The sequence below is a fragment of the Bolinopsis microptera genome, chromosome 1 (assembly GCF_026151205.1).
Source record: "Bolinopsis microptera isolate Bmic1 chromosome 1, MBARI_Bmic_1.0, whole genome shotgun sequence".
Lineage (NCBI taxonomy): Eukaryota > Metazoa > Ctenophora > Tentaculata > Lobata > Bolinopsidae > Bolinopsis > Bolinopsis microptera.
In genome coordinates, this window is record NC_087072.1 from 17,451,859 (window position 1) to 17,476,710 (window position 24,852).

Below are 24,852 nucleotides of genomic sequence, written 5' to 3' on the forward strand. Positions count from 1 at the left end.
ACTATTTTCTGGATAATATCGGCAAAATCCGCGATTCCTTGTACACACCAAGTCATGATGATATGTTGAGGTTATATATTTTAACGGCCAGGTAGCGCAGTTGGTTAGAACGCCTGTCTTACAATCGTTAGGTTGCGAGTTCGAAACCCACTGACTGCCTGGTCGTGGGGTGAACGTCGTCGACGTTCAGCTAAGGATCATGAGTGGTCTATGCAGCCCCCCGGTCTACTCAGCCGAATACTCGAGAAATCGGGTGTGAGGGTTAAATGAGGAGCTGCACATTGCAGCAAAGTCTCGGACGAAGAAAGTATGGTACACACTACCTTAACCGTCACTGGCCAAAAAGATCCTTCGGCTTCCTGTAATTGGCTGGTTGCACTTGTGTAACATTGTGGCTGTTGGAATACACCGAAGTAAAATAAGTGTCTAGATAAAAAAAAATATGCTAGAACTACAGGATTCAATTCTAATCAGCACTACTCCAAGGTAAATCTCGTTGATTGTGGTAGTAAACCTGCAAAATGGGTTCACTGTTTTAATGTCGAAAGGGAAAAATTAATTGTTTACTGCGTTGCTTTGTGTGATAATAACCTGAGGTCGTTTAAAGACACAGGTGTTCTTTGGGGTGTTACACAAAAACTTAAAAACGTTATGGAAAACACGATTTTTACCCCCCCCCCCCCCTCTGGCCTTAACTATTGACTATTGACTATTGACTATTGACTATTGACTATTGACTATTGACTATTGACTATTGACTATTGACTATTGACTATTGACTATCGACTATTGACTATTGACTATTGACTATTGACTATTGACTATTGACTATTGACTATTGACTATTGACTATTGACTATTGACTATTGACTATTGACTATTGACTATTGACTATTAACTATTGACTATTGACTATTTACTATTTACTATTTACTATTTACTATTGACTATTAACTATTAACTATCAACTATTAACTATTTACTATTTACTATTGACTATTAACTATTAACTATTAACTATTAAATATTAAATATTAAATATGCTCATAACCAGCTTTAGAAAAGTGCTAACAAATTACAACTAAACATGTAACGAAAAACATAATCATTAGCAGCTAATGAGCTAATGGCAGATTGGCATGGTGTGAACTTTAAGTCAAAGGGCCACATCGAATTTAATCAAGGTTCTACACTACCTTATGTGTTGGAACTTCACCGAATCGAGGGACTCTCTAAATTAAAGGTATGATCATTACAAATACAATTAAATGCAATCAATTATTTAATTATCAATCCTTTCAAGCTTATGAAAATGATAAAACGTTCTTTTCCTAAAAATTTGGTTCAGGAAGGTGACAAGGGAAAGTACTAAAATTTGTATAAGTGGTTAAGAATTGTAAATATAATGTCTCAATGTTCCTCAATATAATAACTCAATAATTCAAATGTCCTAGGTCTTTAACTATAAACTCCTGCTGTATTCCAACCAAAAAAGGGTAACCTCCCTTCAATAGCCCCACTCTTAAGTATCCCCAGAAAGTATAAACAATCTCCCACTCTCCCTAGCAATCTATAAACAATTCCTAAACTATCCTTCTAGTAACCAAAACAGAGGTGTTAAACTGAACTCTCTGATAACCAAAACAGAGATGTTAAAATAAACTCTCTGCTCCCCAAAACTCTCTGCTCTAAACAATATCTTAAACTATCCTCCTATAGCCAAAACAGAGGTGTTAAACTAAACTATCTGTACTACCCTGCGCCTGCTGTACTAAATGTCGTACACTAATATATGCCCTAAAATACTAGCCTAACATACTGGACAAATACTGACATGCATATATAAACTTATAATATAGAAACCAACGTTAATCAAGATTAGGATCTAAACAGTTTCAAGTCTATTGCCATTAGGGCTCCACTTCTCGCGATCTCCTCTGCGCATCCCTTCGTCTTCCCTTCGTATTCTTCTCTCTCCACGTCCTTCTTCACGGTCCTTTCTTATCAGTCGTCTATCTTTACTGTGTCCACCGATTCATTGTTGTAATAAAGTGTTATTAGACTATGACCAAAATTGTTATTTTGGCAAATGCCAAAATGACCCTACAACAAAAATATTTTAAAATTATTACTATTATGAATAAATAAATTTGTATCTCATGTTAGAATAGTCATATCACTACTTTATTACAGCATTTGGATAACAATTGGAACTTTCAGAGTAATGTGGAGATAACCTTACTTTTGTACGACGGTGTTAAGTGTTGCTGTTTTGGTTCTGCCTGGAAGAGCTTGTCTCTACCCCCTCCATTTGTGATAAACCAGGTTAGATAATAGATTATATGTCTCTTTTCATATTGAACAGAGACATCTCATATCTAATAATAGTAAAATGACACATCCCACTTTCTCATTATTAAGGTGCATACCAATTACCAACGGCAACAAATATTTGAAAAGAGTATAATTTTCAGGAGTTAGTTTTCCATTCAGAGATCACAACTTCTACGATACTTCTTTTAGAAATAGTTCAAATTGGTGAGTGTCTCTGCTATGGATAATGTTCCCTTTTAACATCTAACTAGACAGTTTTAATTTCACCATGCATTCGTGCATTTTCTTAGTTAGGAGCATAATTCTATTGCGCTAACTTCTGTTTGTTCACATTGTTTTAAGAATACGGTTTGAATGAGTTTTCAACAGATGGAGCGTACAAGAAAAGCACAGTTGGGTGGACCTGTTTTAAAATGTTGGATAAGAACTTGACGAACAAGAAGATGGATATTTACCACGGTTCCCTGAGAGCTATATTCTTCTTAAAGGAACCATCAGTGGCTAGTAAGAGCTCTCTGTATTATCATATAATGATATTATATTATGTATACCAACAGGGTTAAATTTGGTGGGAACATTAGCTGATCCCAACGTTATTAAAAGGGATCGAAACAACTTGATATATCCTGAAACCAGTCTGTTTCAGATGCGCAACTGCTGCGCAACGAAGGAGTGGGTATTACACTGACACTGACACAGCGCAGTGCAGTGCGCGGCCTTACCTCCCACATACCTTCCAACTATTTCCACAACCCAGCACAACTCAGCAAGATTAACAGAACCATCGCCCCTGTCACTCTGTTCCTGGAGGAAGTTGAGGTTTATATTATTATTACTCCTTCGAATATGGCATATCATCGTGATATTAGAGACATTTTAAATCCATTGTTTTGTCAGAGCTGGTGTAAGAATGAGCCTTAAGAGTCCTCTAACTCCTTCCCAACACATATTTCTAAATGTGACAAACTCAGGTATCATTCGGAGCTCATATAAAGAAGTTTGAAGATTATCTTCTCTTTCTGCTGATGACAGACGCAAAGCAGCAAAACACTAATATTAGGCAGTTTGATAAGGTATGATAAGATTTGAAAACATCAAACTTTGACAAGTTAATTTATTTGGCTATATAAATTTATTTGGCTATATGAATTTATTTGGCTATATAACACATGCTATTAAAAGTGTTGGGAAATTTCATCAAATCCCATTCTATAATTTTAAATTTCGTCAAAAATCTGTTCGTATAATTTATCAGAATTAACCACCTGCTGTCTCAATTAATAAACTCTAGAGTAGGGACTGTGCCTATGGGACCTCAATTAGACGAATTAACTCTAATTAAGAGACTTCTTGATCTAACAAGTTGAGAACTCTCGTAAAATTTCAACTTGTCACTTTTCGATTGTATCCGAATCGTTTTACCAATTACCATGGTAATATCAACTGCTTATCTCCAATTAATGATGACGCCATCGCTTTGGGGTGTCATAATTGTTAGATTTCTGGACCTAAACTTCTTATTCCTTGTTTGTAATATCTTCATACTGGTCAAAAGGCCATTTGACCCAGTCAAAAATGTTTCAATGGTATATCTGTCACTGTTTTCGCGGAAAGTCGTGTTAAAACTTAAAGTTGGTCATGACTTGGTGTCAATAAAATGGTAACTATATATATATATCGTCTCGCTTTATATATAAATAAGATTTTGCCAATAACTGCACACTTAAATTACGTTATCCAACCTTGTAGAGTTATTAACGCTAATCACTGAACGGCTTTTTCTTTGGGACACCCTAACAAGTGCGAATAAGATAACAAAAACTTAGAAGACTTGAACTTGACCTAAATTGAAACGTCACTCAGTGCTGCAACAGGAAATTAATACGCTAAAACCACCTGACCCGGTAAATATAAAATATCTGGCAACCAATATGGACCAGATAGCGTAACTTCAGATACTAATGTATCTGAAGGTAAGTGAGAAAACTGATTGCAAATTATCTGATTTGTTATCGTGCTTCATTTCATTCCGAACCATGTTGCAGTGCGTAGTACTCCTTGTGTTGGCAAATATTTGCAGGTGAGACTTCGATATTTGTTGTACTTAAAGAAACCTTTAAATCTGCATCATAACCATCATCTTGGTTACTACCATTACATAATTAGTTAAGTTATTGATTGGCCTGTTAGTAAATATTATGGGCTTTGCACCTGGCCAGGGTAGTACACTCGTTTTGATTTAAATTAAGCTTGAATATCACGTACCTAATTTTAACAACCTCAAGCGGCAACCGGTACGAGGCAGCAGATGCGATACAGTTTGCGATATTCGGAGGAGACGATACACCTGGCAGTGAAACTCAAGCCCCTGATGTGACTCAAGCCCCTGATATGACTCAAGCCCCTGATGTGACTCAAGCCAATGCCATCCTGGCAGACATGGACAGCGTGACAGAACCGCAGCGTGACAGAACTGAAGCTGCAGATGAATCTTTCGACGACCTCTCATCTACTGATACTGGAGACTCTCAGAGTCTTACAGAGTCTGACTCTGTCTCACAATCTCAGACTTTTGGAACAGAGCACCACTCACACACTTCACCATACATCGCTACCCATGCAGCTACAGCTACCCGTGCTTACCAAGCTGCCCAAACAAGTGCTCGGCGAACAAGTGCATTGCGCATTGTGCATGCTGCCCAAGCAAGTGTTCGGCGAACAAGTGGCTATGCGCATGCCACCCAAACAGGTGGCCCTCATAATGTTGGTCACATGCAGGTATGGGCAGGACCACGTAACAGCCAGTATGGTAGCCATGGTACCAGGGCACCTAGGAGGAGAACTACTAAACCTACTACTACTACCCCACCACCACGTGGACCGAGGAAACCCGCCTACTCCGGCAAGTCTTACTCATTTGCTCAGCTGAGTTCAATGAGCGCCCAGTCAGCTCCTGGTCAGAAAGGTATGTTCTACATGCCCACAGAATACGAGCAGATCCCCCGAGTTGAACCTTGTCAGGCTGTCAAGTGTCACCTGAGTGTAGTGGTGGTGATGGACTCGTCTGGGAGTGTTGGGTATAGTGATTACCAGAAGGAGCTGTCCTTTGTGAAGACTCTGCTGGAGATACTAGCAGTTAAAGCAGCTGACTCTAAGCTGAAAGTGTGTACAGGCCTTATCTCCTACTCTACTGATGTGCATGTAGAAGTAGACCCCTGCTGTGAGAACAGTATCTGCAGGGTTGTGGACCAGTTCCACGCTGGCAGGCTAGAGTTTAGGGCGGGCTCCACTAACACAGCCGGGGCTCTGAAGGTAGCTAGACAGATGCTACAAGCTGCTGCTAGCCACAAGAAAGTAGCTCTACTTATAACAGACGGGAAGTCTAATACTGGAGGGTCCCCAGTCCCCTTCGCTAAGCAAATGAGGGATGAGGATGGGATCCAGATAGTGGCACTAGGGGTGACTATCGATGTCAACAAAATTGAGCTAAAGGGGGTCTCTGGGATGGACAGGGTAACTAAGATAGATGTGTTCGATGAGTTCCACGAGCTAGCCAGCATCCTGCTCCAAGCTAACAAGGTGGCTTCACAGAACGAGCTAGAGACATCGTTTGATGCCATGTGTTACAATGATAAGACCTTCTACAACAAGGACCAGTGTACTAGAGTCATGACAGAGGAGCAGAAGTCTCAGTGTGTGTGGGGGGAGTGGTCGGAGTGCGACAGAGTAAAAGACAAGTGTCTGCAGCTGAATCAGTGCGAGCTAAGTGGGATTGTGGTAGCTAGAGATGAGCAGGCCTGTGAGTGCCCACCTTGTCAGGCAGGCTTCTACTTGACCCTCAGTGGACATTGTGAACAATGTGGAGCTAACACATACAAGTCCACAGAGGCCACTTCCTGTTCTAGTTGTCCTGCTGATACAGTCTCTGACCCAGGTTCCACGTCCATCACAGACTGTCACCTTGAGTTTGAAATAGTAGATGAACATGGTAATGTAGTGAGCTGGCAGGACTCAGAAGGGCTCCTCCTCTATAACGGAGGAACAGTGTGTGACGACTACTTCACTACCCTCTCTGCTAATGCTATCTGCAAGAGAATGGGGCGACCTCACGGGCTGGCTCTTTGGGCGTCGGGGCTGCATTACTCAGTTCAGGACAGTCTGAGTATTAAACTGGACGATGTTAAGTGCACTACATCGGACTGGGACAAGTGTACTTTCAGGACTACTCACAACTGTGGACACAGTGAAGATGTCCATATCAACTGCATGTCGGGAAAGGAAACTGCCAAACCATCAACTCCTAAGACGGAAGCAACTGAAGGTCCAGCTACAAGACACACTGACCCAGGACACAGCGTGTCAGGCCATGCTTATACAGCTTGAAATGTACTTAATTATATCTTCAACGGTCATGTTGCCACTGATTTCAAATTTATAAGTTATATATTATACAAATTTTTATCATACACATTTTTAATAAAAAATTGAAGAATCTTTTGAATATTTCATTAAAGAACTGATTTAATAAATGGTATTTTGTCTATTAGTGTTTTGATCCAATAAATTCTTTCTTTTTTCTCTTCAGTCTAAGCAAATTAAAGGGATCATGAAGTGTCCCCGACTTAATCGTCAAAACATTTCACATTTACTATCACATAGAAACACTAATATAAGAATAGGGCTCGGAATTCCCATATTCGTAACTTAATTATGTCGCGTGAAATCGATACAGGAAGATCTCTATAATTTGTTGGATTGTGGCAAACTGTCAGACACTGCAATAGAAACAGTGTTAAAATGCACATTTTTATTCATGTGCTGTGGCGCCAATTTAATTGAGGGGTGAGGGGTGAGGGGTGAGGGGTGAGGGGTGAGGGGTGAGGGGTGAGGGGTGAGGGGTGAGGGGTGAGGGGTGAGGGGTGAGGGGTGAGGGGTGAGGGGTGAGGGGTGAGGGGGGGGTGAGGGGTGAGGGGTGAGGGGTGAGGGGTGAGGGGTGAGGGGTGATGGGTGAGGGGTGAGGGGTGAGGGGTGAGGGGTGAGGGGTGAGGGGTGAGGGGTGAGGGGTGAGGGGTGAGGGGTGAGGGGTGAGGGGTGAGGGGTGAGGGGTGAGGGGTGAGGGGTGAGGGGGTGAGGGATCTTGGCCTCTAGTAGCTTGGTATGAGTGTTGAGTAGCCTGGTATGCGAAAATAAACATGTTAGTGTCAAAGTAAGGTGCCACAAACGTAATTCGATGATCAAAATTCATGGCATAAAATGGAAAATTACTCAAGGGTTTTTCCATTTTCTCCATAGAAAAAGTCTCTAATCTCCATTTTATGCCGTTTTATGCCATTTTATGCCATTTTATGCCATTGCCCCCCCCCCGCTAGGACCCAGAGTGGCCAGGCATATAGATCAGTCATGAAACATTAATCTGGACCAACCAGAGGTCTGCCAGAATTTGGGCACAGCAAAGTGTAGGCCGAGAACTTTACTTTGTTCGCAGAATAAAGCATGTATTAAAAGGTGTACATTTTATATCGATCATTTTCAGGTCATAATCAAAGAGAGGCGGCTGAAAGCAAGTATTCACAACGGTCTCAACTTCACCGACCAGTTTCAAGTGGTCTATCTTGAAAATATACACAACACAGTAAGTATTCAGTTTTATTTACTATTTCATTCAGTCTTTTTAATATAATTTTGTACTAAACTAATTAACGGTGAACTCTATCTGTTAAGATCTAACCGTTGACACTTAAGGAATTACAGAGTTTGAAGTCGAAGGGAGTGATAAGTTTGGCAGGTGTGGATCCTAGAAATCACGTGATATTCTCTCTGGAGTATGTGTTGGAAGTTCCCACATCCTTTACTAACTTAACCGTAAGCACTGAAGTCTGAACCTTGAACATGAAATAGTCGATGATAGCGTCTATCCTTTGATATTCTGTTTCACAATTCACTGAGACTGTTTCGGCTTCTAAACCGAGCTGAGATGTAATATATTTACTGTATTTGTGAACCACCACATTTAAATAAAACAAACATGTTTCTTACAGTTGGTATCGTCAATGAGACAGTCGCAAGTACACATCATATCGTTAAGATGGGGAGTTTGGTCGCTTAACAAACATCTGCCGCCCTCTGGTACTATCCTTAAAGTTCCTATTACTGGTGGACCTGGTCTTAATGCAGAGAATAAGCTGGTCTTTACCAGTGACTTCGGGCCGGTAAGAAGTGTACCCATGTATTTAAATTATGCTACATATTATATATTGCATCACTAAAATAAGAACTCTTCCAAACGGTGATCACATAGAGTTTAACGTAGCGCGCAAAGACCATTTTAAAATTTAAAGTTTTAGGCAACATTTGAGACGCGCGTTTTAAAAATTTCCAGTCCTGTGATTGGTCGTCTCCATAGCAATGACACAGTAACCTACATACTTGACTGGCAGATCTCAACGTTCGTACACAACGCACATGTTTTCTATCTAAGAATTACTCATGAAGCGCTTGTTTTTATACTGGACAAAATTATCTGAAAGGTGACACAAGGTCGTCCAACGTCCCTCAAGTTACATTATTATACCGGATCGAAGTTGGTGGATTCATAAAACTTTTATGATAAAAGTAGTACGGCTGTTAATAGGGTACTACATTGTGCTGTGGTGAAAAGTAAGCCATATATTTGATTTACACATGTTTTGATAATTTAGTAGCTGAATTATTCTGTTAATACTAAATTTTGAAACTATGGTTTCTATCAAGGCATTGCCCTAAAGAGTTTACAACCTCTTTAAGTTTAAAACAAGAATTGCGCCCGTTGTTTTGTTTTGGCGGACGCTAGATTTCCATTTCACATTTACTATAAATTTAAGTATAAGCTCCAATCAGCTCACTTCAATCTTCATGATAATAATATTGATAAATTATGCATCAAATACGGGAAACACTTGAAATTCAGATCAATTGCCGTAGAACTTAACTTGTATCTGTAATTCAAGAAATTATCAGCAAAGGTAAACTATACTCGTGTACACATCAATACACTATGCGTGCCACGTACAAATTGGGCGTATTACCTAATAGTAATATTATACATTACATGCATCATATACATTAAAACACAATCGCGCCGCGCATTCATAGATCACAGGCTATCTATACATCACATCTCCGCAAGCAATCCTCGCGCGCGCGCAACTTTTTCGTTGCATGGTAACGGACGGAATGACATCATATTCAGACCCGCCTACTGCTATCTCCAAAATCCACGTTTTTCTGCAAAAACCTCCATTCGTAACCTTTCACTATTGCCTTTTTTCAAAAGGGTGAAAAGGAAAAAATCCTACATAAGCTAATACATTATCAAAACATATAGTCCAATAAGGTCAATCAGAGTTCACACGATACATGGTTATGATCACTGATCAGGTATATCGTTCGTTATATCTCATTTGTCCTTACTAGATACCCCCTTTAAAACAGGATCCATTAAACTGCGAAAACTGGGTAAGCTATCGTTCAATGTTGAATCCATAATTGTATTATAATTATAAATGTTCATAAATACTTACATGCTACGAATCTTAACTGATTGGATTTTTCCTGCCAATTTTTACGTTTGAGTTAATAAACTATGATGATTATATATGACGTTATAATTAAAGACTTGACGAAGTCCACCTGCTTAAAGAATGTCCTGTCTACAAGAAGATCAGACAAAGAAACAGCACAGACCCTCACAACATGCTCACAAATAGTCAATTCAGTAAATTATTTAATGAGGATTACATTGTTGAGACCTGACATTTTGTTTATAATCTATTTCGTGAAAGATTTCCTAAAAGTAAGCTGTGACTTAGTGTCCATATTCCGTGCACACTTTGAAACCATTTCTTTATTTATGATATTATGTTTTTTGTTTGGTTGAATTTTCATTGATTGGGATCTGACACATGTAATTTTGTAATGATCTTTCTAATTTCTAATTTCTAATTTCTAATTTCTAATTTCTAATTTCTAATTTCTAATTTCTAATTTCTAATTTCTAATTTCTAATTTCTAATTTCTAATTTCTAATTTCTAACTTTCTAATTTCTAACTTTCTAACTTCTAATTTCTATGAATTTTACTTGATAGAGTGCTTATCTTAAAGTTAAATGTTTTTACAGGCTCTAATTAAATGATGTAGTTTTACGAAGATTTCAAGCATTACGTTGTGTGTTTCCCTTCGTGTCCAAAATCATTGTATTAGAAATATTAATATTCTTGATCAATTAAATCTGGTTACTGGTTACTGGTTACTGGTTACTGGTTACTGGTTACTGGTTACTGGTTACTGGTTACTGGTTACTGGTTACTGGTTACTGGTTACTGGTTACTGGTTACTGGTTACTGGTTACTGGTTATTGGTTATTGGTTATTGGTTACTGGTTATTGGTTATTGGTTATTGGTTATTGGTTATTGGTTATTGGTTACTGGTAAAACCTGCTGCTATTACCACAGGTATTACCCAATATAAATACTTCAGATGAACGCTAACAAAGACGCTGTGGTGATGTTCAAACTTATAAAACAGGAGGTAACTTGTCATTAGTTTATCTAATTACCGTTCTAATTACTGTTCGGTTTACTATCGGGCCCAGTATTATATCATGCCCACTATTACCGTCGGGCCCAGTATGTTTAGAGATATTTAACACTCTAGTGTGCTAACCACTTCTATAGTTGTATTAATCGTACTCTTTTGCTTTTAGCTACGACTTTTTCTATGTTGCTGGCTTTTTAATTTCTAATTTCCCGCACAAATTAATTAAATGTTAGTGACTAATAATCTGTTCATGATTTTACACGAAAAATGTGCTAAAAGTGTTGGTTTTGAGTGAGTACTCAGCACTGACAAAGTGTTGGTTTTGAGTGAGTACTCAGCACTGACAAAGTGTCGGTTTTGAGTGAGTACTCATCACTGACAAAGTGTTGGTTTTGAGTGAGTACTCAGCACTGACAAAGTGTTGGTTTTGAGTGAGTACTCAGCACTGACAAAGTGTTGGTTTTGAGTGAGTACTCAGCACTGACAAAGTGTTGGTTTTGAGTGAGTACTCAGCAATGACAAAGTGTTGGTTTTGAATGAGTACTCAGCACTGACAAAGTGTTGGTTTTGAGTGAGTACTCAGCACTGACAAAGTGTTGGTTTTGAATGAGTACTTGACTCAGTACTGACTCACTAAATGTCACCAGGCGGACATGATCTACCAGAGCGCCAAGCTAGAGCTTACCTTTCAAGACACGGGTATTCAAATTGATCCAGAGGAGCGAGCGCCCCTTAAGAGCGTCCTGACTGAAACTGTGGAGAGTTTCAGTATCCCCGTTATAACTCCAGCTACAGCACCAAGACAGCAGAAGGTGGCAATTGAAACAGATGGGAGACAGATGGAGCCGCTTCTCGGAGACAACATGGCTCATTTTGACATAAAACCTTCCGTACAGCAAGATATCGGTGTACAGGTTCGCTTTTAAAATAGATGCTTATTTGAACTTTGATGATTCTTTGATTTGACGATTCTTGAAACTTTGACATCTCCTATTATATGCGACAAGAGAAACGCCATCTTAGGACGCTAGGAGATTGGAGACTCTCGGACTATATAAATTAATTATTTTCCCACCAACAGTCAACACTTCATATTTATTTTGGATCATTTGTGAAGGTGACACCCCAGCACCCACAGAATATTGAGAAAGCAGCGTACGCTCAGATACACAACGCTGGGTTCCCTGACATTGTAGACTGTGATGGACGACCATCTATTGAACTGGACCTCTCCAAGCACTACATCTACTCTTCAGCTCTGGAGAACAATGATCCTAGAACTTGTAACACAGTGGTCTTTCAGTTTCTTGCAGTCTCCTTCAACAAGACGGCTGTAAGGTTGGTTAATATACGATTGTACATATTGTAATATTCTTCAGTTGTGTTTCTGATTAGTGATTTCGGGTTATGTTGAATTATTTTAGGAGTTGTTTGAAAGCAGATCAAATTTACGAACATTAACCCCAGGAACATGTTTTTTACGGTCCAGTTTTACTGCTACACTACAGAAACAACCCCCATCTTGACTGCTTATCCAGTCAAACAGAGTCTTCCCGCAATTTTGTATAAGTTCCAGAACTCCGATCAAACACCAGGATGTAGTGTCAGGTAGGGAATCACCAATTCTCTGTGGAATTATATATTTTATCAATTTGTTTGGGTCTGTGATGTTCAAATCTGTCGGATAAGGTTATTTTAAGAAGGCTATATACAAAATCCATAAAAAACAGCCCCCAAGTCATTGCTGGTCTGCAAATTATTGTGTATCTGATAACATGATGACATGATGGTTCATATGTTCATTATCTGGGACGTGCCTTCACTTTTAAATCCCATCTTTACCAGTCGTACCACTGGGATGTACATTGTAAGACATGATACGACATAAGTACCTCGACTTAGCAAGGCAGTCAATGATAATCATAATAATTGTGGGTATATTGTATACCCACATAGGCTCATGTTTTAACAATGTATCATATTGTTATAATAACCCTAATTATGTTGAATAATTTGTGTTCCCAATTCTCATATACAGGTCTACACTCTACAGCCATGAGGACAGTATATTAGAGCCTAAGTGAGATTGTACAGGTGTAAGACGTTTATAACTAATAGTAACAAACTTATTTCTTGTGTGGCACGAGTAAGTGTTACGAATAAGAGTTACGAATGAGTATTACGAATGAATGTTACGAATGAGTGTTAAGATATTGGGCACACTCGATATTGTTCCTTTAAAAAAAGAGGGGCTGGACCTAGATGGCCCACGAAAGGATAGCATTAGGATGCTTTGCCTGCCTCTGGGGTATGGCAACCCTGAAGGAAGTTGCTGGGGTTATCTATGTGGAGATGATGATATTGTTCCTATCGCCCTTGTATCTTCAATATGTGGTCATTTAGATCCGAATGAATCAAAATATTTCAAAAATTAGACAGCAAATTTAGTATAGAGTCTAAATTGTTGCATCGATCATTTGTATGCTGCCGAACGTTGAAACAGACAAGTTTCACAGAAAGGCTAAGACACTTCCAGGTCACTGTGAGCGAAAGACGCAAACACTCGAAATGCTCAATCCAAGCGTGCAGCCTCAATCAATCAAGACTTTCTGTGACAAGCACTTTGTTTTCAATCGGAGACTATGAGGCATTGGAAGGCCAATTTGAGGTCGCACTGTCCATAATTGGATCGGTATTGCATCTTAAATCCGATTGAGGACTTCCATTATTGATTCGTGCCAGTCTCTGGTTGAATACTAGAAGATTGTGCATGGGATAGTTTTTGTTAATTATAATCAGCTAGATAATTTAACTACACTACGTCCTGCTCCAAACACATATACGGGGTGGCGGTTAGCTACTGGATATATGCCAACCTCTGGTGTTTGGGTGTAAAACTACAAACGTTTCTAAATTATAATTTAGCTTGAAGCATTTTTCATGTCTCTAAGCAACTTATTATATGACAATATGCTAGTAAAAGTAAAACAAAAGGTATAATTATGACCTAAAGTTCCAGCCTTTGACCAGGTAAAACTATAAATAGCTTTGTTTCAGTTTTGTACAATATTGTAGAAAATAGTGCACAGTGGTAGGAGCCTGATGAAAGAGATCTGCGAGACAAGTTAAAACCAGCAGAATTGTATTGTTGGTAGTGAGGACTAAGGAGCTTATATTGTTCGAACTGGTTACTGTTGGGGGGGGGGGGGGGGCTGTTGCTGTACTGAAGTGAGCTGGCGGGGGGAGGGGGTATGTTGCAAGCCATACTGTGAGTTGAATGCAAGAAAACTAGACTCATATTATTACTGCCTATATACAGGGTGGGCCAAAAGTCAGTGTGCAAACGTTGGCCTTAATAGCTCAGTCACTGAGTGCCCAATTGAAATACTTCCTTCTGGTATGACTTAGTACCACCACTGGTTCGAGGAATTTGTCAACTCGAACAATATTCGCGTTCATTTTTTTCAAATGGAGGTTCATTTTCACATTTATTTGATAGTTTGGATAGTCGGATCAAGCTAAATGTTATTGAATTGTGTTTGGCCATTCGAATTACGTTTGTCCTGAAAGAATTAGAACTGTAGCTTCTCAGATGACCGAGATATGAAGCATAACGAGTTTATTCATTACGTGTGATCAGGTGATTGGTTTACCTAATCACGTGATAAGGTGACCCCGTTAACTACCCCGTTAAACATTATGGGAATTGTTAAGGGTGCCCAATTAAGGTGTCGTGTCACGGTGTCACATAATCACCCAGTCAATTTTGTTAACGAGATACACAAAATGCTTGATTACTTCGTCATTTCTAATCCGTTTTGCCTCATGTTTTCAGATCATATGCAACATTTGATAATCTACCGTCTCTGAAAAAATTAGGCGTTCAGCATGTTCAGAGAAAACAATATAGGTGTTTTAATATTGAATGGGCGTGGTCTAAAATATTCGAATTTTCAAATTTTGACGACGGAATCCTCGAACCAGTAAGTACAGTATGCCATCTGCAAAGCAACAGCTCTCAAATATAAAACACGGCGGAGGTATAAGACCCAACGTTTGCACACTGACTTTTGGCCCACCCTGTATATATATACTATACTACTACTAGCCTTTACTGCCTCCACCGTGTTGAGAAGTATGAGTAGATGGAACTTGTTTTAGAACGTAACATGGAGATTGGAGAAACATGTGAAAGTGCCAGATGCAAACATTTTATCAAGGGAGAAGGTCAATGGACAGGTTTTTGGGTCCTGTATGTGATTTTAAAGTATCACTGAATAGTAATGTAAGCATATTTTATGTTGCGTTAAAGACAGTGTAGATATTGTTACAAAGAAACATTTGATGAGGTTGTGTGTAATGCCCCTCTCCGAACTTTCACATTTCACAAGGTGCGGGGCTGGTCGGCTCTAACACGAGGTGTATCTGGTAACACGCAGGGGTGGGACTTGCCACGCCCACACAATAGCTAGACACTGCCACAAACTCTAGTTCAGACATTTAGACCAGGATTGAAACATCAAATAGCACGTTCCTTGTTCTTGCACTGTGAACTCGTGACCACTTGACCACTCAAAACTGTAGACGTCACAATCTTGGTTTGTTTGATATTCCATACCTTTGGGTGAAGAATCGATGTGCAGTGCTCCAATAGGGGTATTATGTCTTAACTTTATTAACGTTTATATTTCTCAATTGGTCATTCGTAGCACAGCATCACCATGGTCAGCAAATAAGAAGAAGAAAAATTCAGTAGATATTTTGGTCATAAATAGAAGAAATAAGTTATCATCAGAAATGCACGCACCAAAACACGCAGTGTTCAAATAAACTAGCTTTTTAACAAATAATTTTAATAACTTAGGACTCAAGAAAATAAATCATCTGCCAAAACATATTGGCTGACATTGCATTGGTCTTGCCTGAGAATCACATCTCACCTTAACATGCTTACAGGTTACTTTAAAAGTCGGGGAAACTTGTTTCCATTACATCCTCACTTTTTCATATTTTCATAGTTTTGTGTAAAAATCTTGAGAAACACGTCAACAAATCCTAATAACATCAATCGAATCAAGTTTTATCAACCTAAGACCTAGTAAGATCAGTTCATTACAAAATATCACTATAAAGTTTCAACAGTAAAATAGTCACACTGTAGCCATCTGCTCGGGAGGCTCTCCCGAACTTTCGAATCTGAGTCGCTGATAAACAGCAGGTTTCACATGTTTCTGAAGCTCCGAAACTTTTAGACACACAGTGTTGTAATGGTGACATTCGCTACTCAGGTGGTGAAGGTGATCGTAACAGTCAAAAGGTTTAGCTGAGTCTCGTTTTGGTGGTGTCCGAGGTCGTCTTGGAGGTGGTCTATACGTTCTCGCTTTCATCAGCCGATCTAGCCTTCTATTTAAATTGTTTGTTTTCACCACGAAAAAGATCATGGCTATTGTTACGACCATCAGAATGGCACTGAGCCCACATATGACGATCAGATGGTTTGTGCAGTCTAAATCGGAGTTTGTTCCGGATTGATCTAGATTCCCTTGTTTCGGATGAGTTGTCTCGGGTTTCCCGTGAACTCCCAGAGTATTGTGTCTAACAGAGTCGTTTGAGTTAACCCTCCAAATAAAGTCCATTTTAGCACTGCGTACAGGGTCAGTACCAGCGTAGCTCCGTACCATGCGGCACTCGCAGGAACACGTGATGGTTTCCAACTCCGTGTTCCAAATAAAACCAGGAATGCTGACCTCTTTAGAGCCCACCGCTAGGGCAATGACCTCGGATTGAGGTCCAGAGACGGTCATGTTACACGTAAGTAAGTCCAGCCGAGATGAGAGCACCCTACACTTTACCAGAGTATCATTTGTAAACTTGAGATCTATCCTGGGTAGGGGAACTCTAAGAGGTTCCAGAGTAGAACACTCCTTGGTGGGTTTACTGGTGTACACGTGGAACAGAGTAGCAGGACTGAAATGGAAGTACTGCTTCCCCTCACTGTCCTGTCTCTCCAGCTCGGTGGTGCTGGACAAGTAGCCCGGACACTGCTCCCTCTCTCCGTCCCACAGTGGGACAACTTGTCCCACCACCACTCTCACGTACAGTCCCAGACACTCCACCACGTACCCTCCCACCTCCACGTCTATACTCTTAGCTCGCATCACCTGGTCTCCACCCTCCACCGGGTAGGTGATAGGGTTAGCTCCACTCCTGCACTGCCACTCCTTGGTGCTGTTAGCGGACTGTAGCTGTCTGAACTGGGCGCTGGTGGGGGCCAGGCCGGTGGTATTCTGTACACGGAGTATGACCCAATACTCTGAAGAGGGGCTCACGCACTTGAGAGATACCAGTAACACAACAAAACAATAGTGCATATCAAACAATAGTTGCGATTAAATGTGGTGTAAGCGACACTAGCGGGGTATAGCGGGGATAATCCCGCCGGCTCCGGACTGCTCCCTCATTTCAATACAAAATAACAAACAACAATTAGAGTGTTCCAGAGATAATTGACCTCAGCATTATACTACGTGTGTAATATAAATTCTCGCTTATGTATTGGGGCTCGTGACTAGGCACCGGGGGAGATTAGATTTTGACCATGTTAACTGGCCCCATGTAAACTGTGTTTTTGTACTGCTAAGAGTGTGATCTGTTGACCAGGGGGCTGAACTGAGCCGTGGTTTGGTGCGGTGCGGTTCTTAAATTAGAGTATTATATATTAACTTTACAATCTTGTGTACACACGCTAACTTGATCACCTTGACTCAAATACTTTTATTATAAGTCTATGTTAATTCTTTAATTACACTGTGTAGAGTTCTGTACTTTTCAAGAAGGTGTAAATTTAGATGTAGACTTGTGAGATCTGTCTAACATCTAACTTATCACTAGCAATAATAAAAGAAGTCCAGCTACTAGAGTCACCTCATGACTAACTTTAAAACTTCTCTCAGTTTTGAAGTGGATCCAGGTAAGAGAGCTAACGAGCCAGCACTCTTTCTCCATCACATTCAGAACGGCACCTGCATCATCGACATGTGGAACGCTGACTCCCTCTTTCATGAGGGGTCCGTCACTGTAAAACTGAAGGTATTATACAACAATACAATTTGTAGGTACTACATGGTTACCATGTTGGCTGTTGGTGACTGGATCACCTGGATTTACTTATTTGGCCAGATATCGGCTCCTGAGTGAGGAATCACTCATCTCTATCTGCTTTATCTAAGATTTCACAGCTAATTGACATTCTTCCACCTAAATATTTCAGCGGTTGGCAAGGCAAGGAGAGCACGGAATCCAAAGCACCCAAGTGTTCAACATTCTGAACGCTGGTGACAACATCGGTAAACTACACCTCAGGATCGCTAATATTGGCTCTGTTTCCAATGTGTACGGTAAGTACCTAGTCTCTATCAGTACTTTAGATGGGTGCACAGTCTGAGAAATAGAGGAACGCTGTAGTTCTGTATAATATCCCGCAACATTAGTTACATTAATAGTAACTTTAGTAACTTAAGTAACTTTAGTAACTTTAGACCTAGGCAAGGCAAGGGAGTAACTTTAGTAACTTTAGTAACTTTAGTAACATTAGTAACATTATATCATTACACTAACTATTGTAACAGTATTAGAGTGAAACAGTCCCATATCTCCAGATATCAAGGACCTGACAACGTCAGCAATAATAGACTGCACGGATAAGAACAACTCAACAGAACTGATTGTCCGTCCCAAACCCCTCTCTACTGTGGACCACAACTTAACATCAATACTCTCCTCTCAGACTGTACAGAAAGCAACCAGAAATAGGTGAGTAACAGGGGTAACCTGGCAAGTAACCATGGTAACCTGGCTAGTAACTATGGTAACATAGCGTGTAACTATGGTACCTGTGGAACCTATGGTACCTGTGGAACCTATGGTAACCTGGCAAGTAACCATGGTAACCTGACAAGTAACCATGGTACCTCATTTAAGCCCTATGGTTACCTAGCTTGTAACTATGATTACCTGACTTATAACTATGATTACCTGACTTGTAACTATAGTAAAAAGTAACCTGGCTAGTAACTATAGTAACATGGCAAGTAAACATGGCAACCTGACGCGTCGGTTGATTAACAAAGCGTGCAACTTGTCTCAGGTCATTGATCATGTAAACCAGAGAATCCTGATAAGAACCAGACTGAGTATCGGAGTGGTACTGAGTCTGACCTCCCCGATATCACGTGATATTGAGTCTGACCTCCCCGATATCACGTGATACTCCCTCACTACTTTACAGTAGCGACACTACGTAACCACGGTAACATGGCGATGTAGCTAACCCTGGTATGTGTTTACAGGAAGATGGAGAGAATGGAGGCGGTCAGGAGAAAGGAAGACGCGTCTTACATCATATCACGTGACGAGGGCAAGGCACTGAGGTCCGGCCAGCTGACCATGGTAAAGAACTACCGTAACAAGATAATAAACGACGTTATCAGAGGAGGACTGGTGGCTAACATCACGGTTACCCACACGCTCTACTCAGTTTACGGGACTGTCACATACTTTGAGGTGCACTTCTGTAACCCCAATGTTACTGCTACCCAGGAGTTCTTTATATCCTGGGACTGTACTGATATCAGGTAAGATGAGTGTTAACACTCAACTAAAAGCACGCTTCTCGGCCTGTCATGACTCATGTCAAGACCGGTGAAGTGTTGAGTTGTGAAAATCGTAACGAAATTTAAACGAATCGTTTACTAAGAGTAATAGTATCTATCGACACAATCAAACGATATTAAAACAGTAAATCAAAATATTCTTCTTTTTTTAATCATGGAATAATAAGCTTGCAGAAGCAAATCCTATTTAAAACATTCGAATCAGCTGAGGCTTGAGGTGGTGACAAGAGCTCGTCGCTTATCTTACAATTTGAGAGCGCGCTTTGCTTGATACTGCCCATCTACTGTGATATGTTAAACTTAGTATGTCATTATGTCCAACGATAAGAAATCTGATGAATGGATATAAGATATGTTATTAATTAATTTCTTTCCTAAAACAACTGCGCCAATACAACACTTTCACCCGAAAACTAAACTTGAATGGAACTCAAATACACGATTATTCTGTCGCCATCAAGAACCAAAATAGTAAATAAAGGGGTAATACGATGTTTTGTATTTGGTGATTGAGAAGATTCTATAATGTTGATCAAAGCGCACTCACACTGATAAAATATCCCCAGACTAGTATACAACAGTATGGAATGTAAAGCTCTCAAGTCCCTGTTTAATGTGACCACCCCTCTGGATCCTGATGTGTTCGAGTCCTCAACCCAACCAGTAAAGTTCACACTCCGGCCAAAGGAGGATATCTACATTCCCTTCGTGTACTCATCCAATGCTACCAAAGAGGAATTTGGCTATACGGTATATAGTTATTGGGGACGAGATAATTTGGGGGAGGGGGATCATCTATCCCAAATATTTGCAACATTTACACGTGAAATTTCAATGGATAGGCGGTAAATTAACCTTCAGCCAAGCTTTGAAGGGTTATTTAAAGAATTTCCCTGGTGTTCATGCCAATATTTTAACTTTTCCTTATGTCGCACCCCCTCTTACATCCCATCTTCTTCAGATGAAGATAACGAACACAGTGAACAGTCCAGTGCAGCTAATAAAACTCCACTTCAAGCAGCAGCGTCAGATAATTAACGAGCGGTTCATGTTCTACGAGGCTGAGAACAGTTTCGCTAAACACACCCTCCAACCCCCCAATACCCGCCGACCCGAGGACCTGAGTGTCAAGTGTAGCAATGAGAATGTACTGTGTGGGGTAGATGAGAAGGGGCAGATCTACTTCAAGGCTCCTGTTCCTAAATCTACGGAAATGGTGTCCCTTTTACTGCTGTTATACGTGTAAGTGTGGGTAGAACCTTGTGTTAAACTTACAATGTTACTCTTAGTTCCCGTAGTACTAGTAGTTGCAATGTTACTAACCTGAGGAACTTCTAGAACTTCGATCTAATGATTTGAAGAGACAGCCGGTTCAGTTTAATTTACAAAACCTACAAGTTCACTGAGCAGCCCCTTGTTTAAGCATCCCAGCTTGCTTCAACAGAACATTAATTTTAGTTCGACCGACGGCAGGATTCTAAAACATTCTGCCTTAGCCTCAGGAAGCCAGTCGTGTTAAAATCACAATAACGATCCCGTGCTTTTAAGTTTCAATAATCGTGTCATAACAGTCGTGATAACTACTGTTAAAAATGTGGACGGCCTGCCCATGCCACTAACCGATTAGCAGCAACTAGAAGCTCTCATTTGGAGTCCTCAGAAGGCGATTCGAAGTAAAGTTTAACTCATTTAAGCCCTCACTTCAACTAACAATATAAAGTATTTATTGTGCTGTGCTTCCATTCCCAAAACCCGTATTTAACGCAAAGAACATTTCCCTGTTTTAACTGAATTTTTGTTTCTTTCTTGGTAGACTCGAGTCTGTAAAGAAATGGATAAGATTTCAGTTTAAACATTTATCAGACTCGAAAAAACAAAAAACAAAGAATACTCAGTTTCACACAGTCTATTTATCATCACTTTTTTAAGGAAAGAGTTGAATTATGGCTAAAGCCGTAGAGGCTTAGGAATATCTGGGATCAAATTAGTTCCACCAAGATCTTGTAGTGCTCCTCGTGTTGCGGTAATAATCTCGCATATCTACTTGAAACACCTAGACACGTGGAAATGCCGGTCACGTGAACAGTTCCAATCTCACCGTTTCTAGCTTAACGTCAACGAGCTAGTGATATTTCGAGATGGGGTAAGATGGGAGTAATGCGGTACTGCGGAGTGCGGTTTACTGGGTTTAAGGTCGCACGATACTGATAGCTTGTGGCTTTAGGTATGTCCATCTTAATTATTATCTTTATTCAAGTAGATAGAATCAGCCCAAACAGAATCAGGAATGTACTGTCGTTTGATCTCTGGTCGAAAATAAACTGAATTTGAGGAGAGCCAATTACTGGTAATAGTCAAGTTTAAGGTAACCCGGTGGTTTCGTGGTCGTCTTGCGGTGTTTCGCTTAAAACCGCAATAAGGTGCCTGGGTGGCGTTAGCAGTTTGCAGACAGTTTGCTGCAGCGCCAGAGTTCCGGGGAATTCAACACCAGTTGTTGACAAAGCTTTAAATACCAATAGCTTTGTTTTCTCCTTTGTTTAAGAAGCTCGACCAATAAATACCCCATGAAACACGAGGCACCAAACCCCTTTATAAATTAAAAACTGTAGTTTTATTGGCACCCGATGTAATTGTTTTTAATCGCCCCAGTTGAATAATTACGGATCAGAAGGGAGTCAGCAGTCTTACACATTGCATATTATTGTATGACGTACATCTAAGAATGTTACATGCTTGAATATAATTGTCTTGCACAACAGCTCCGATGACTGTGAGCGGGAAAAACGATTCCCAAAGATCCCCAAAGATGACAGCAAAAATTTCGATTATTTGAAACTTGTCTTCGGTCAACTTTAAAGAATTTCTTCAGAACGATTATTTTAATAATATTTTAGTAATATTTTAGTAAATTGCGCTCACGAGGTTATACTTATATATCACGATATGAGCGTACAATTCGCAGAAAGCGTTTTGGTCTTAGAGTCAAAATAAGTGTAATTTATCAAAATTAGGCTTTGTCACGTTCAATGATGCCCAAATCTGATTTCATAACACAAATTAGCTGTATTTAGGAGTGTGATCAAACATATCATGGGAGACTGACAGTGGGTTAAGATTAAGCCTAAAATGATCCCGATTAGTTGATTGTTCCATTTTGCCCTTGAAATATTTGAAATGAGTAACATTGCTCGACAGGATTTGCCCTGAACCCTACCCTCTAAGTCTAACTGCACACTGCTAACAGTCCCCCTTATTTTACAGAGATAAGCATTGTTACAGACCCTACCAGATCTGGGAGGTAGACTTGTACTCTCTGAAACGTGTCGATATGAGCGCCGTGGTGGGGAGCCAGTCCCGCTTCCCTGTTATCCTCAGAGGAACTGACTCTGTGCGCTGTGTTACCTGCTTCTCGTCCCATCCTACTGTCATTCAGGTAATGTTACTTTCTACTTCAGGTACCTTTACGCTTTTGATTTTAAACCTGAAAAATAGCTTTATCATTTATACCCAACTCTTTCCTCGTAACCCCACAACCAGAAAGGTTTAAACTTCCTCGCAATACCAATACCAATGTTCCCCCTAAAAACGTTCTTATGCCCTAAAAAATCAGGTTTTCGCTTCTAAAAATTTTCTCTTTGGCACCAAATTTCCTCCAAAACCTCGTTTCCTCTCAGTTTATCTGCCGGTTTGCCGCCTTTGTGGATGTGGGCTCATAACTCTTCGTCATTCGTGTAAACTAACTCTACCCGGAAATCTAAGCACAAAGCAATCTTGTACAGAAAGCCCGGTTTAAATCAGCTGTGCGCTTTAAATTCGCCGAAAATGGGAAATTTCATCCTAATCCAATTTCAGACTGAAATTTCACAATGCCTTGCAAAATGCAAATGAAATGTTGTTTAATTAAATTTACAAGGTATGTGAAGTATGTGAAATTTTAAGCAGGAAAACAAAAACTTTGGCTCACAATAACAACTGGGCCCTATTTTTCTCCTAACCAGGACACCAGCAGCTCCCATAAGAATAGCCACGCTTTACAACGGCAGGCCTGCGTCATAAGCTCTTATTGGCGACCAGTCCAGTGTCGAGGGACACATGAAATATGGGAGGTTTTGGGCGTACTGGCACTGGCGCTGGCGCGGCGGACACTCCGGTTCTTAAAAGTTTGCTCGTGACCGGTCCTGCTATGCGTTATCTCGAAAGCAAGATTCAAATCTTCCCTCCCTTCTCTCCCTTCCCCTTAAAACTTATGCTCTGAGACTGTAATTAAGAACGGCATGCAGTAAAATACCGCGGGGCAAACATTTTCCTAACTCTGTAAGTTCCTACTGAGAGGTATTTTTGTTTAAAAGTATTGAAACTCATTATTACTGAGTTCGTCATAAAGCTTTTAACTTTGTAATAATTGTTGGTAAATACAAAGTAGTAGGTACAAATCCAGACAAGTTCCAGTCTAGAATTACTGTAGTACTAGAACTGTAGCACTAGAGAGAGAGAGAGAGAGAGAGAGAGAGAGAGAGAGAGAGAGAGAGAGAGAGAGAGAGAGAGAGAGAGAGAGAGAGAGAGAGAGAGAGAGAGAGAGAGAGAGAGAGAGAGAGAGAGAGAGAGAGAGAGAGAGAGAGAGAGAGAGAGAGAGAGAGAGAGAGAGAGAGAGAGAGAGAGAGAGAAAGGGAGAGAGAGAGAGAGAGAGAGAGAGAGAGAGAGAGAGAGAGAGAGAGAGAGAGAGAGAGAGAGAGAGAGAGAGGGAGAGAGAGAGAGAGAGGGAGGGAGGGAGAGAGAGAGAGGAGAGGGAGGGAGGGAGGGAGGGAGGGAGGGAGGGAGGGAGGGAGGGAGGGAGGGAGGGAGGGAGGGAGGGAGGGAGGGAGGGAGGGAGGGAGGGAGGGAGGGAGGGAGGGAGGGAGGGAGGGAGGGAGGGAGGGAGGGAGGGAGGGAGGGAGAGAGAGAGAGAGAGAGAGGAGAGAGAGAGAGAGAGAGAGAGAGAGGAGAGAGAGAGAGAGAGAGGAGTTGTTATAGTTACTGAAACTCAAGATTAAAGGACCATGTAATTGCAAGAATATGTTTGTTTATTATTAACAATTGGTTGTAAGGTTTTGGGCACTGGCTGGAGCTGGCTAGGTTTCGTATATATTCGGCTAGGTTTAGTATATATTTGCATTACTAATTATAGTAAAATTGGCAATTATTGTAGTCTACCAAGTCTATGGGCTTCCCAAAGGTTACATTCTATGATGTAACACACTGTGGAATATAACATTACCTCACCACACAGCTGG

The 24,852-nt window shown here is 40.5% G+C and overlaps 2 protein-coding genes across 4 annotated transcripts in view; both read left to right on the top strand.

The window, feature by feature from the left end:
- The window catches only part of LOC134811182 (nephrocystin-4-like), a 41,865-nt gene that overhangs the window by 14,957 nt on the left and 2,056 nt on the right, over positions 1-24,852 (top strand). The window contains exons 2-21 of one of the 3 annotated variants that reach the window (XM_063817939.1): positions 1,116-1,243; positions 2,221-2,325; positions 2,475-2,538; positions 2,704-2,838; positions 2,981-3,153; positions 3,306-3,407; positions 7,868-7,966; positions 8,077-8,196; positions 8,373-8,543; positions 10,851-10,901; positions 11,558-11,824; positions 12,049-12,248; positions 12,378-12,518; positions 17,864-17,999; positions 18,181-18,307; positions 18,569-18,722; positions 19,259-19,543; positions 20,149-20,332; positions 20,544-20,824; positions 22,844-23,015. In XM_063817939.1, coding sequence (XP_063674009.1) covers positions 1,127-1,243; positions 2,221-2,325; positions 2,475-2,538; positions 2,704-2,838; positions 2,981-3,153; positions 3,306-3,407; positions 7,868-7,966; positions 8,077-8,196; positions 8,373-8,543; positions 10,851-10,901; positions 11,558-11,824; positions 12,049-12,248; positions 12,378-12,518; positions 17,864-17,999; positions 18,181-18,307; positions 18,569-18,722; positions 19,259-19,543; positions 20,149-20,332; positions 20,544-20,824; positions 22,844-23,015 — 3,084 coding nt within the window. In that variant the 5' untranslated portion in view covers positions 1,116-1,126. Of the gene's footprint in view, positions 1-1,098; positions 1,244-2,220; positions 2,326-2,474; positions 2,539-2,703; positions 2,839-2,980; positions 3,154-3,305; positions 3,408-7,867; positions 7,967-8,076; positions 8,197-8,372; positions 8,544-10,850; positions 10,902-11,557; positions 11,825-12,048; positions 12,249-12,377; positions 12,519-17,863; positions 18,000-18,180; positions 18,308-18,568; positions 18,723-19,258; positions 19,544-20,148; positions 20,333-20,543; positions 20,825-22,843; positions 23,016-24,852 lie in introns of those variants that run through there. The other 2 variants (XM_063817948.1, XM_063817932.1) reach the window with 2 other exon arrangements.
- Positions 4,320-6,898, top strand: LOC134821777 (uncharacterized). Its single transcript, XM_063832547.1, has 2 exons — positions 4,320-4,414; positions 4,620-6,898. Exons 1-2 carry the CDS (start codon positions 4,371-4,373, stop codon positions 6,715-6,717), a joined length of 2,142 nt encoding a protein of 713 aa, XP_063688617.1. The 5' UTR covers positions 4,320-4,370; the 3' UTR covers positions 6,718-6,898.